The following is a 13,194-nucleotide window of genomic DNA, read 5'->3' on the forward strand; positions in this document are numbered from 1 at the left end:
ACGGTGGCAGTTTTGGCGAGCCATCGCCAACCATAACTAGTTAATGGGGTTTTACAGTGGCAACACATCAGTGGAAAATTGGTGAGTTGTTGCGACTCTTACATCTGTCCTCTTTATTACCCAGCTTAGCGGTAAGAGTGGTTTGATTGCTATTCTGACGTTCCAATCCTTCGAATGAACAAAACTTGTATTTTCGCTTCATGTTCCCTTGAAGTGTCATTGAGGAAGGTGAAGTACACTGAGTAACACTTGCGGAGGCATATACATGAGTGGAGTCGTGGGAGAAGGAAGCTCAGTGAGCATGAAAAGATTCGGCTCACCGAGATTTGATTCGTGTATTAGTCAGGTTCCACCAACAGCGCCAAATTGTTAACAGTGTAGCACTACGCACGTACGTTTAGCTGCTGATACGAGTATACGTATAGCAGTGCCCGCGCGTGCACGTTCAGATGGGAGATTGACGCAAAGATAAGGTGGATATAAAAAAAAAAGTGGTTATGGTGAAACTTTGCGGACACAAGTTAGGACGTGAATATAAAAATGTAAAATTAATAAGGTGCGTTTAAGAGAACAATGCTCACCGGGATACGCAGTGACGAACAGATAACAGCAGGTACACAGGTAAGACCCAACACCCATGACAGGGCAGTGCGTTCTGTACGGGTTCAAGGCGTGGCAAGCGCAGTGAAAGTTTACATAAAATTCTAGCTGGTTGGCTCAGTGCACGAATCACATTGAAATTTATGAAAGATAATGTCCACAGTATTTGCGGGAATGATGTGCTGTATGAGCCCTGACACCTGCACGCTGAAAAGATGTTATCAAGAGCTTCGACATGGCCACAAATGTGGCGCACGGAGACGTCTTGACGAGTCTGGGAAGCGGACAATGTCTACATAACGAGTTTTTGTAATCCCGCTGATAACTTATTCATCGCCCATCACGCGAAGTTGAAATTTAGAGAATGTTTGAATCCCCCAATCCGCTCTAGACTAAGTATATTTCGAAACTTCCCAATACAGTTCGCGTAAATCCCAGTAGAATTTGCAAAATATTCTGCCCTCTCATCCAAACTAGTCTTCGCCACCTCAGTCAAGCGTTTGTTTTTGGATTGCCACGGCCAATTCAGAAAATGAAGACACGGCCTTGCAACTTCCTTCCAAGGATCTGCGCTCAGGAAATCGTTCGCGCATTCGAGGGACATTATCCTTGATCAACAGGCTGGGAGCCTCTAGTTTCCTGTTCCATGTCCCGTTGGCATTAAGCCAAGAGCTATGCAGCGTGTCTGAGGGTGGTAGCCGATAGCAATAGGTCACAGCGGGACAAAAGCCGTTTGAGCGCGCCGGAAGTGAGATTTGATTAAGGGTCTTAGCTTTGTTCCACCATGGCGTCGCCGGTACGTGACACCATAGCTTTCAGTTATAATTTATTAACACGTAAAGCATCATCAACGTCATTAGCAGGGCCGTAAGTTCATATTTATTTACGTCAAACGTGTCCTTCTGCTAAGAAACAGGCAATATATGTTATCAGATTTTATTTAAAAATTACAGCCACATATTCCTGTACGATTCAGCGCTTTCCTTACTCTGCGCGAACAGGAAATGCCTCAGCATTTGCCACATGTGTAAAACGTCACTTCGCTGCGTCATTAAAGCTTTTCACGACGAAAGCGCCTCTTTTTTGGGCTCAGTGCTGTCGCGAGGAACCGCACGAAGGAGCACTGGACCATCCGTGATGGGAAGAAGTTGGCGTGGCTTGTACTTCAGTGGCATCTGTATAAAACAAAATAAAAAAAAATGCATCCCTCTTGGAACTTCTGTGGCAAGCATTCTGCTGGCATTATGTACGCTTTACCTGCGAAGCAGGTATTGACAAAAACTTTACCTCTATCGTTTTCTTTCGACGTATTTCGCGAACCCATATTTTCTCGTCAGACAAATATTCTAGAACTGCACCGTTATGCTTGTCAAATATTTGGCACCGTTTTTGCAAGATCATGTTGCAGGGGGGAGGGTGTCCGCGTCACGCTGCACATTAGAACAATTACCCCGGCTTTCATAGCATGAGAAATGCCGAAAGAGGGCTAACTGGGTTAAAAAAAGGTCACTGCGCAAACAAGCAAAGCACATGAAAGCGCAGGAAACAGAGGCGCGATGTATATCTCTAATTCTGTTAAGTTGTTCGTTTGCCTCCCCCAATTGGCAGCGGCAAAAAAATATCCAGACGCAATCAAAAACAGTTTTCCAATATCTTCTGAAATACCTTACACTCATCAGGTATAGTAATGGACTATCCAAGCTGAAACAATGAGAGTGCCGAAGCTGAAACAGCCGAGAGATTCTTTGTTTAGTAATTGAGCAAGAACAAAATAAGTGTTGTTCCGTACCACCGAAATGTATGTATGGAAGGCCATTCTTTTTTATCTTTTTCTCTTTTTCTTGCCGTATTGCTAAATAAAGAATCCCTCTGTCACCTTTCCGCAGGTTTAGCTTAGGCTGTCCATTACTACGTGAAACGAAAAAGAGATGTATGAAATAGAGTTTGTGCAGATGCATACACAATTAACACGCCAGCTTCGAACTACAGTCTCATATTCTGAAAAATGGCTGCATAAAAATTTTCTGCGCTACTCGGCGCACATTTCCCTTTATTTCCCATGATTTCCTTAACGCTTTAAAGCAATGAAGACGTATTTCAAAGCTGTCCTCGCATAAGCAGCTCCGTGGGAACTTGTCGAGTACGGAGACGTCTAACCCGATTGGTGTAGCGGGCACTGCATGAAAGTGTTTTAATGCGTAGCGTTAACGGCCCCGTGTAGCGGTCGGCGTCGTCAGCGGCGCCGACCACGAGCGAAAAAACTACGCCAGCGAAAAATCCTGTAGCGCCACCTTGCGGCCCTTACCGAAACCTTCGGGGTCGTGAAGCGCTGCCCCAGGATATGGCAGTCGAGATGATCCCGAGTGTTCAAGGTGCTCAGCCAATAAAGACATTGCGCAAAACCTCTGGGACTGCCGTCTCTTTGCCGACAGTTGATAACAAGCCTTCAAAAACGTAGGATTGGAAAGCCCACCCGGCCTTAATGATTTGCTTTATCCAAGTCGTTTTAATCAGAGTGAAGAACGGCGCCTGCTCATCGCTCTACGAAACTTCCTCGAGGCATCTGGCCTCCACCATTTCCTTTAATTTCGTACCCTATTGGATGAATCATACTTTTTTCCCCAACTCCCATTACCCAACCCCTCTCCCCTAGGCACCAAAATTCACTAAAGCGTAAAATGGTGTCTTTGTATCCCTTGTACATAAAGTAAGTGCCTGTTACCACCCCCCAGCAAATGAAGCCCGAGCAGGAGTGGAAAGTTGTCACCGCTCGTGGAACCCGTACCAATAAAGCAATGTTTTAGCATGACAATTACGTCACTGTATTGCTCAAGCGTCCAACAAGCGAATGACAATGCGATGCAGCAGGCACAATAAAGCTACCTCGTTTCATGCTTAAACGAACTCTGCAACACTTTCGATAAGCGCTTTCACTCTTTCCTTCGCGTCTGGAACCACTGCGAAAGCTATAGTTATCACCAGCACGACGCAGCACTGCGTGATTTGCTCGTCGCACCAGATGCGCCTTCCATTTCTGCTTTGTTTTTGTGTCTTTTTTTTAAGTTGCTATGGAAAAGCGTTCATTGCTGCAACTGAAGTAAAACCTGCCAACAGCCGCTACATGGCCTTCGTGACGTAATTCGAGCCGTCGAAGAACGTCAAGACCGGGAAAGAGAGAAAAACCTTTTGGGCGAGTTTACAAGTTATCTGATGGGCATAGAGCAGTCATTTTTGGCTGAGGTGATTTGCGACCCCTTAATCTAAGTACTAGGTGTGTTGGGTGCCTAAGTTCAGCAAGCATTTAGGATTTCAAAAAAAGTTTAAAAAAGTGTTGCGGGGTCCCTTTAAAGGCGAAGCTTAAAGGGGCCATGAAGGAAAAATACAAGCTGGTTCATTAGAAAGACTGCTTTGTCCCGATAACAATGATGCCAATTTTATCGCTAACGCCGAACAAATAACCGAGATATTAAACAATTTGAAGCAGTGGCGGCTCCCCCAGCCACTTTCCTGCGGTTTTGCTACGGCGCCCCAGAATGTTGTTTGTGCTATTGTCGGCCACCTATTGTAGTGGGCGATTGTAGTGGAGCATCTAGTTCCATCTGATCGGATCACTTGAATACTAACGTGCAGTCAACGCACTGATAGCTATGTTTTTAGCGTAAGGCTTTATTGCATCCCACCCCCGCCCATAAGACGTCACTGTAGCGCGAAATTTGAATGTATCCTTTGAATATTGCGCTTGTTCTGTTAAAAAAGGTCTTTCGCGGCTGGAATACAGCTGATTGATGTACTGAAGTCTAGTTCTTTTAAATAAAACAAAGTTGCATTTTGTCTTCATGGCCCCATTAAGAGTGCCCCATTGCTTTTCTGCATTGAATTCTATAAATGGTGGGAGGAAGGGATACTAACCATTGTCTCGGTGCATGTCTCGAACCGGACGCGACGGAGGAGGGAAGCCAAAGTGGTTTTGGCCTGCAGCAGTCCGAGCCGCATGCCAACACAGTTGCGCGGTCCAGCGCCAAAGGGAATGTACGTGAACGGTCGCACGCTGTCCTTGTTCTCCGGAAGAAACCTGCATTGAATATATAGAGTGCACATTACTGGCGGCGATTAGGCGTCGACATTTTAGTTACGCACAACGGGTGTAAGCAAACGCAAGAAACAAGAGCTCTGCACAGAGGATTCAAGGCTTATTCGTACTGGCTGTGCGGAACTATATTTGGGGGCTGAATGAGAGCCTAGTTAAATAAGAACGTGAAAATAGGAGTCCTGAACGCGGAGGAGTTGGGGCATTGGGGAACTGGTTCGTACCGTAATTTTGAAATGTTTGTAAGGAAGAAAGGGGAAAAAACATGCGCGTCCGGGTGGGACTCGAACCAACAACCTTCGTATATAGACCGACGCGTATACTGTACCGATTAAGCTGCCGGAGTGGCCGTGTGCTTCCAATACATTTACTGCACTGTAACGCATTCGAAAATTTCAACGTTCTCAAGTTTATCAATACTATCGCTTAAAGTTACCGGAGTTAATGCGCAATGGAATGGTGTAAAGCAGGCGAAGGTGTACCGGGACGCTTTCGATCGCGAATCTCGGCTGGCGAAACGTATTCCAGCCATGTCGTTGAACGTTCTGCACCAGGGCATGCTTAAAGCAGCTCCCGATAACTGATACCTTGAATTCTGTTCAAACTGCAGACCCTGTATCAAGAACAATTAGAACATCAATTTTAATGTGTAAGCATTCTTCGGCTGCGTCACCCCCGACATCTGACCGTCCAATTGTGACAGGTGACACGATGCGCTCCATAAGTATACATGGGGCATAGGGCTCTGGGTTGGACTAGTGTTTGCTGCGCCGCACCATAGCCCGTATAGTCACGTGACGATGAGGCTCGCACAGTTTGTGGGATGGTGTGGCGCAGTGTGAGAGCGGAGTGGTGCGGTGCGGTTAGTCGATGACTTCCAGGAGAGTGCAGTGAGGAGCTACGCTAGATGTGCGGGTCGCACCTTGTATGGAGTGTGTGTGCAAAGTTGAGTCGCTGAAAAAATTGCTGACGCGATGTCTGACAAGTACCACTAAGGCGCTTCTACAAAACTTTCTAACACGAAAGTGTTTGATGCCGGGGTACACAACCTCACCGACGTCATATCCGTCACGGAAATGACATCACCAGAAAAAGTCCCATTGGCGCAGCGGCGCTAGGGTTCAAGCCTACAATCAGTCTGGCCGCAACGGGAGGTGTGAAACGCTCTGACAACTGAGCCATGAAGTCGCGCCCGGATAGCTGTACGAACGCGCCTTATGTCCTTCCCTCTAACTTCTCCATTCAGTTGGTGCTGCCGTCCAGGAGAGGTGAAGCGAAGTAGTGCGTATTGACGCTAATAAGCGCCGATAGTTGGCGCCTCGATAAGGCAGGGTACAGCAGCAGAAGCTGAGCTGTGTTTATCCGTCCGCCGCTTGTGTGGAACGCCGTTCAGCTTGTGGAACGCCGCCGCCACGTTCCACAAGCTGAGCTGGTCGCAACGCAAGCGTCTGGCGTTAACACCACGGAACAGAACCACTGTGGTCGCACCTGTGCTGAAATGACCCGCCCGGCAGCCGGATGTTGCTCGCCAAGCATACCCACAAGACTGCTGCCGACCCGCAAATCATGCTCATTTCGCTGTAGCGGACGGTGACTCCACCAAACGATTCGCTGACAACCCGTTCGGTTTCGTGCGCACGATTTGCGAGTGCCTGGGGTTTCAATTGTATTTATGCAATGCTCCGGCGCGTGTAATCCAGTGCCAAATGTTGATGCGTCTAGCGGTGCCACGTCGACGAATTATAAATAGCGATGTGCAAGGCCATATCGATGCACAATAAACATTCAAATACTCCTGTAAAAGCACATTTCTCTTTCGTGTTTTGCCAATCCCTATGAAAGAAGGATCAATCATTTTTTTTTTGTTTTCACCTTTAGCACCGTGTCGAAAAGATACTTGGCCGGCATTCACTCCTTGTCAGCACATTTGAAGCTGTAATTGTCCCATGACCCATTCAGGCTTCTGAAATGGCCTGAATATGTTTCGCTTGCGATTGCTTTCAGAAGGCATATTTCGGGGGCATTTTTTCACAATGTTTTTCTAAGCTGAACTGTTGCCCGTAAAGCTTAGTAAAACCGATCTAAATTACACACAACTTCATCACATCATACGGGTAACTCTCAGGGAATCAGAATCTGTTCGTTTAATCCCTCCAAATGGGGTTCAACTAGGTGTCCGTACATACCGATGAGTCTACGTGCGAGCGCGGCTTCTGTTCGGGCTTTCGTTTTGGCCTGTATGTATCCACATCTCAACTCATTGTGTTCTCAGAAAGTATTTCAAGAAAAGAACTAAATACTCAAGGTTCCTCGTTGTTTCCAATATCAAATTATTTTAAAAGCTATACTAAATAGGGATGGAATTTTTAAGCCCAATCAACAACTGCACAACTGACTTAGTGTCAAATGAGGCGTTTTTTTTTTCGAAATGAGTCAGATCCACCTAACGCGAATTTGAAAAACAAGTGGAAGTTTGTTACCGGACCTAGATGCATCACCGTCAAAGATATTATATGATATATTTTACATGTGAGCTAGGGGACGTTTACGGCCGCAAGTAATTAAAAATTACGCCGTAAATTTAAGCTATATATATTGGTTTGATAAGTTTGGATTTGGCTCATATTGAATTCAAACACCCAAGTTAATGCGGCATTCTTATAAAAAATGTATTTAAAGTGGCTTTCAGGCATGGTGCGCTTGAGTTTTGGTGGAAACGGCATTAAATATGCAAGAAGGCTTCGAGAACAGTAGAACTATTCATGGAGAGGAGGTGATTCCTCTTGAAACCATTAGCAGCTTTTTTTTCGAATTCTTCCCTAGGATAATTTTCCTGGGCATGCCTCAAGACACTCACGAAGTTAAGTATAAGTTAAGTTAGGGTAAGTATCATTGTTAAGTATAACCAGAGTTATTTCTACGGTGGGGTTGAAATAGGTGAAATCATTGTTTGGCATCTCACAGTTTCATTTCGTTCACTCCCGTTTTCGTTCACTTCGTTGTTGTCATCTGGGGACAGATCTATCGCCAATTTCCTAATTGCCCTCTCAATTCATAATAAGCCAGCTCCAAAAATAAAACGAAAAACTTCTGAAAACTCTCACGAAAGAGACTGAACCGTCAATCCAAAAAAAGCCCCTATTGGGCGAATAAATTTCGCTCATTTTGATCCGTGATTAGCAGGATCTGGCTCAATTTCGATACGAACTACGATCTGCGTACGGGTCTTCAGGGCGTTATCTTAAGTATTTTCTTGCCAGCCCTTTTTTAGGAGAAAGTTGCCGAATTTTTTTTTGTCTCTGCAGTTTTATCCGACTTAGTTTAGGTTTTTGGATCTGCCTCATTAAAAAAAAAGTGCCTCATGTATCCTGAATTGACGAAGATAATATATCTTCAACTTGCGTCTCCAGGTGCCACTAAATCAAGCCGAATCTTAAGTTAATATCCACGAGATCCACGTGTTTACAAGGCCGTTCGCGTCGGTCTCACCACTAGCTGTGAAATTCTCAGAAAGCACCTCGTTCCGCATTGCAACGACTACAGAGAGAGCTCATGACTCTCCACAAATTTTTATTTCAGCAGTCGTTCACCCCAAAAGAAATTGCAAACACTCATAAGAGGTAGTCTAAACAAGGCAGGTGTAGCACCTGTAGGCATACGACGTCTTCATGGCATTTGTAGTTTGTGGGCTCTCGTGGTGAGGGCCCTTGCCATTGCGCGGATGGCAGCAACGAAAAAAATGCATGTGGTTTCCCTCTAGACTCTTCACTTGCTGCATGACGGGCGCTGTTTATCGCGGCGCTCAGCATCAGCCAATAGAAGAGAACGATGCCTTCCATGTTCTCTCGTTAAGGTATGATACGTGGATACGGACCGGTGCCAATACGACGCAGTACAACCAACTGACTGTGCCTGTCACAAGAGCTATAGAGACTCTAGGTGTGCATGCCATGAAAAGGCGCACCAAGTACAAGGTCAGGAATAAACTGCAGTGGAGTTTTGCCATGCGCCAGATAAAACTAATGTGCCAAGCTTCCTTACGTTACTTCATCACAACCGAAATAACGTGTCGTTCCGATCCCGCGCATCGTTTTCATTCTTCCTCGAAAATAACTGAAAGTTTTCAAGTAAACTGTTTATTACCCGCGGGTAAGATGGTTCCCATGGGGCAACGCATACCTTTCGGGATTGAACTTTTCTGGATCAGGGAAGTACTCTGGATCGTGGTGGATGCCTGCAAATGGGATGTCCACACACATTCCTGGCTTGAAGTGGATGCCAGCCACCGTGGTCTCCTCCGTGCACAGCCGCATGGTCCTACGTCAAATGCGAGGGTAAAACAACAGATGTACGTATTTCAATACAAGATTGTTTTATTAAACAATTGGACTGTAGAAATGCTGCTCTAGTGTATCCAAACAGTGCAGTTACCCTAAGTAAATGATTATTCCGACAACTTCAATTGGCTTTTTTTTTACATGTGGTTCATGATAGCCCGAGCCGCTCACTAAAAAATCTATGCGCCCAATGCCTCCCTTCCTACTACAAATTTGCTGTAGTTGATCACGTTAAATCACAGTGTTGGTGGGCATGTGGAAACGACCGTGGTTTGGGGCATTAAGCAGTTTCACTGTATAATACGCAAGCAAATTTTAATTTAAGTTCGGTGTTCAATAAATTCGCTCTTTTCGCTCTTAATAAACCGAATCCCTATAAGCAGCTTTTCACGCACATGGAAATTATGGCAAACATTACCTTCCACTTCGGTAGTACGTAAGTAGCTTTCTATGTCTCACTGATGGCGTATGTATCAAAAACGCATTTCAGGAAAGCCAACTTTCTGTGACGATGATGATGATTGCGGGTAAGTGAAATTAAAAACGCTTCCCGTGGTCGTAATCGAACCTGGGTCCCCCGCGTCATGAAGCCGACGTCTATCTGATCGCACCCGGACACTATGGAAGCAGTTTGGATGTGGAAAGGAGTGCTTGTAGGTGCAAAATGAGACACAAAAATCATGCATCCCTATGTCTAATGACGACGATGGTTGCACGCGAAGCTTTGCAAGCTCGCGCGAAATTAAATTGCGAAAGGTCAAAGTCAAAACCGATGCGATCGAAGTCCAAACTGCGTGCGAGTCAAAGTCCAAACTGAGACAACTATCAGGAATCCCTCTCAAGAAAGCTTCGCGTTCAACCGTATTCGTCATTAGACGGAGGGGTACATGATATTATTTCGTGTCGGGAGCAGTGAAACCAGCTGCTAACAAAGTTTACATTGACAGAGAACTCATGTTAAGCTGGCGTGTTTCAGGCAGTACAAAACGGAGATATTGGACAACTCCCGGTTTGTTGCTATGCACAGACGCTGCTAACTATAACTGCGCAAAAGGCGAGTTGTGTTTTTCAGAATACTCACATTGAGTCGGAAGTGATAATTCTCATCGACTCCTTGATGCAAGCATCGAGATAAGGCATCTCCTGCAGGGTGTCGTACGTCAGTCCACCCTGAAAATATAAGATACAAATATATAGCTTTTCCGGGCGAAAGACGAAATAACATTTCAGTTTAGGGCTGTCTGCTTTCATTGTTTAGATTTCATGGTGGAGGGACCATTCAAGCGCTAGATAGAAAAAAAAAACATCTCGATATGCGCATTTTCCTTACGTGCCTCCTGGCCACACGTTGATAAGAATGGTTCGCGGTTTTAGATTGCAAGGCCAACAACGCAAAAATGCCCATGATGGAAACGCTAGGTATTTCAGAAATGTTGAAATGGAATTATTTATGAAACGCACTATCTTAAAATTGCTGCAAGTTTGAAGGCTGGTGTATAGGACCAGAATTGAAACATTATAACACTGATACGCCATGTCTAAAGTCCTTATGATGCAGCCCACATTTTGCGAACAATCAGGAGACCAAGTGGGCCTACAAGTGGTATGATATGTACTTATATGTCAACACCCGCGAGTAATTAAAAACACTTTTGAGAAAACATGAAAATGTTTGGTAAGTATGCCTAAAGCGAAATGTGATGTAACTAATGTGTATTTTCGTATAGGTTTTCCTTCTATGTTAGACAGATTACGACAACTGAGGTCTATGCTTGACCTCACAAGGCTATTACAAAGCTCTAGAAGACACTTAGAGCTCGTTACCCCGGACAAATGGCATGGTATCGTTGAGAGAGCGAGAGAATAAACTTTGTTTCGTTGCATCGTTGAGAGAGAGAGAAAGAGAATAAACTTTGTTTTGTTCAAGTGGTTCTTGTGGCATGTCTTCAGATTTATACACTTAATGTGGGTTATAGTATATGCGAGCGTATGCACAAGTAAAATGTCCTGAAACTTGTGTTCTCTTTTTACCAGAGTGTGCCGGTTCTGCAACATTTTGCACCGAATCAGATGCTGGACTGCGTAGAAAAGACAACAGTATTTTATCGCTCCATTTCTAGCCTATGTAACTAGTCTGTTGATGTCTAATTGCATGTTGTTTTCATGTTGGATGTTCTTTTCGTGTTGTTGCATGATGTTTTCGCATATTTAAGCATTGTGGGACATAAAACTAACTTAGCCTTAATGACAGAAGATGTAAAACAGTGCGGGGTAGAATAGTATTTACTGAGCTCTCGTTAACAAGGCAAAGTGTGCAGTTCAGAACTCTTTCCCTGGTCCGCCGTTTTTATCAAAGGTGCGATCACTTGGTTAATCCTCAACACGACTGAGCTTGTTGCCACTAATACAAACATGCTGTAAATCCAGCAAAAAACCGAGCCGCAAGGTTGAATCATATGCCTTCGCCATGTGAAAGAACACAGAGAAGCAGCGTTGTTTATGAACGAAGACCAATAAAATTTCAATCAAAAGTAACCGGATGATCTGTTTTTCATCAACCAGCCCTAAAGACCACCAGATATCTGTTCAGTAAACCATTAATCTTCTCAAACCAAAAAAATGAACGAATAATCATTTTTAAATAAGCTTACACAAATAGCTAGACAGCGTTAGGCCCGGAAGTACAGACAAAAAAGTTTGTCCCCCTACTTATAGAAGTTGTATAACGATGGCCCCGTTCCCAAGTTCTTAGAAAAGTGTTTTTCTGCAACGTCCTGTCAAAGACAGAGAAAAAAGCAGTGTTCCAGCTGTGTCACTATGCAGCAGCCTGGTCATATCATAGTCTATCTTCGTAGCTACAGGTTCCGGAATGCCGCTCAAGAGAAGTGGACTAATCAATTCTGGCGGGGTAACTGAGGCGCTGTTCCCCAGATTTTTGCGTTGGCTTGTACGAGGGTGCAAACTGTCAGTGGTTTATGTTTCTGCAGTCTCCTAGGAATGTACTGCGGGGGATCCCTTCCATCCTGACTTTATTCGAAAGAGGGCAAACTAACATAATTTCGATAAGAGGGATGTTGAAGAGATTAAAAAGGTTAGCTTCGCATTCTTGAGGCCAGCCACGGATTTGTTCTTCTTTTTCCATCAAGCTATGTTCATACTTTCCACGACTTCAGCAACGCGAAATCGTTCACCCGTCCAAGCTGCTTCGCCCTTCCCATAAGCCTAAAACACGGGGAAGGAGGCACATGACACATTTGTCCCTACATTTAACAAGCAAAATCAAACGCTTCATTTTTCCGGATACTGAGAGATTTTTAATGCATGGACGGGGGCAAATGCAGATGTGAAAGCTTCTGTTACAATATATTCCGAAGTTAAGTGAAAGTGAGGCTTACAAAATGCGACCAAAGAATAATGGCGACGACTCTGTTCAGGTTGCCCTTTCTTTTGAATGAGTACTGCAGAAAATGCTTCATGCATTAGCCATTTCATTTGTTTCTTGAAGTGTTGTCTCGTCCTTTTTTTCAATTGCTAGTAGGATTTTCCGCAGTTCATGTTTGAAGACACATTCTCCCCGCCTTTACATACCTCTGAGAGCGCCTTGTCTACTTCCGCAACGACTTTATCCTGCACTTCCGGGTTCAGCGCCAGGAAGTAGGCCGTGAAAGATATGGCTGCAGCGACGCTTTCCACGCCGGCGACGAAGAAAACTATGCCCTGAGCCGTTATCTCGTCCAGTGACATCCCTGCAAATGCGAATCATTTATTAGAGCTCCTCTCATAGTAAACATGCGTTACAACACATTCATTGAGATCTTCCATGAGTACAAGCAGTGTTAGAAAGACGTTAGCGTCAATATTCGATTTCGTTAGCTTAAGAAATTGGCCCGTAGGAACAATAACATTTCAAAATTTATCTTAGAAATGTTTTAGCAATGTGTCTGAAGCATAAAATAGAGAACACTGTTGTAAAATTGGGTATTTATTCAACTCAACGTATCGTTAGATACAACGCAAACTGCCAGCACTTTATAGTTGCCAGTTTTCTGCTATAACAGCTTTGTCCAAATAAAATTTCAGAATAATTTCTTGTCTTTACCGAAGAGGAACGTTGCTAATGCATCATTTTTAAGGCGTTTTCCACCGGCAATGTGACACAAACAGAAATAA

General features: G+C 44.5%; 1 protein-coding gene across 1 annotated transcript in view; it reads right to left on the reverse strand.

The window, feature by feature from the left end:
- Positions 1-1,522: 1,522 nt before the first annotated feature.
- Positions 1,523-13,194, reverse strand: part of LOC144145861 (cytochrome P450 3A41-like) — a 48,191-nt gene continuing 36,519 nt past the window's right edge. The window contains exons 10-14 of the mRNA XM_077677668.1: positions 12,613-12,770; positions 10,106-10,194; positions 8,867-9,004; positions 4,510-4,672; positions 1,523-1,775 (exon numbers count right to left, since the gene is read on the reverse strand). Of these exons, the coding sequence (XP_077533794.1) occupies positions 1,662-1,775; positions 4,510-4,672; positions 8,867-9,004; positions 10,106-10,194; positions 12,613-12,770 (662 nt within the window). The 3' untranslated portion in view covers positions 1,523-1,661. The remainder of the gene's footprint in view (positions 1,776-4,509; positions 4,673-8,866; positions 9,005-10,105; positions 10,195-12,612; positions 12,771-13,194) is intronic.

The sequence above is a fragment of the Haemaphysalis longicornis genome, unplaced genomic scaffold, assembly GCF_048455015.1.
Source record: "Haemaphysalis longicornis isolate Haplotype H1 unplaced genomic scaffold, Haemaphysalis longicornis Haplotype H1 scaffold_7, whole genome shotgun sequence".
In the NCBI taxonomy this organism is placed as follows: Eukaryota; Metazoa; Arthropoda; class Arachnida; order Ixodida; family Ixodidae; genus Haemaphysalis; species Haemaphysalis longicornis.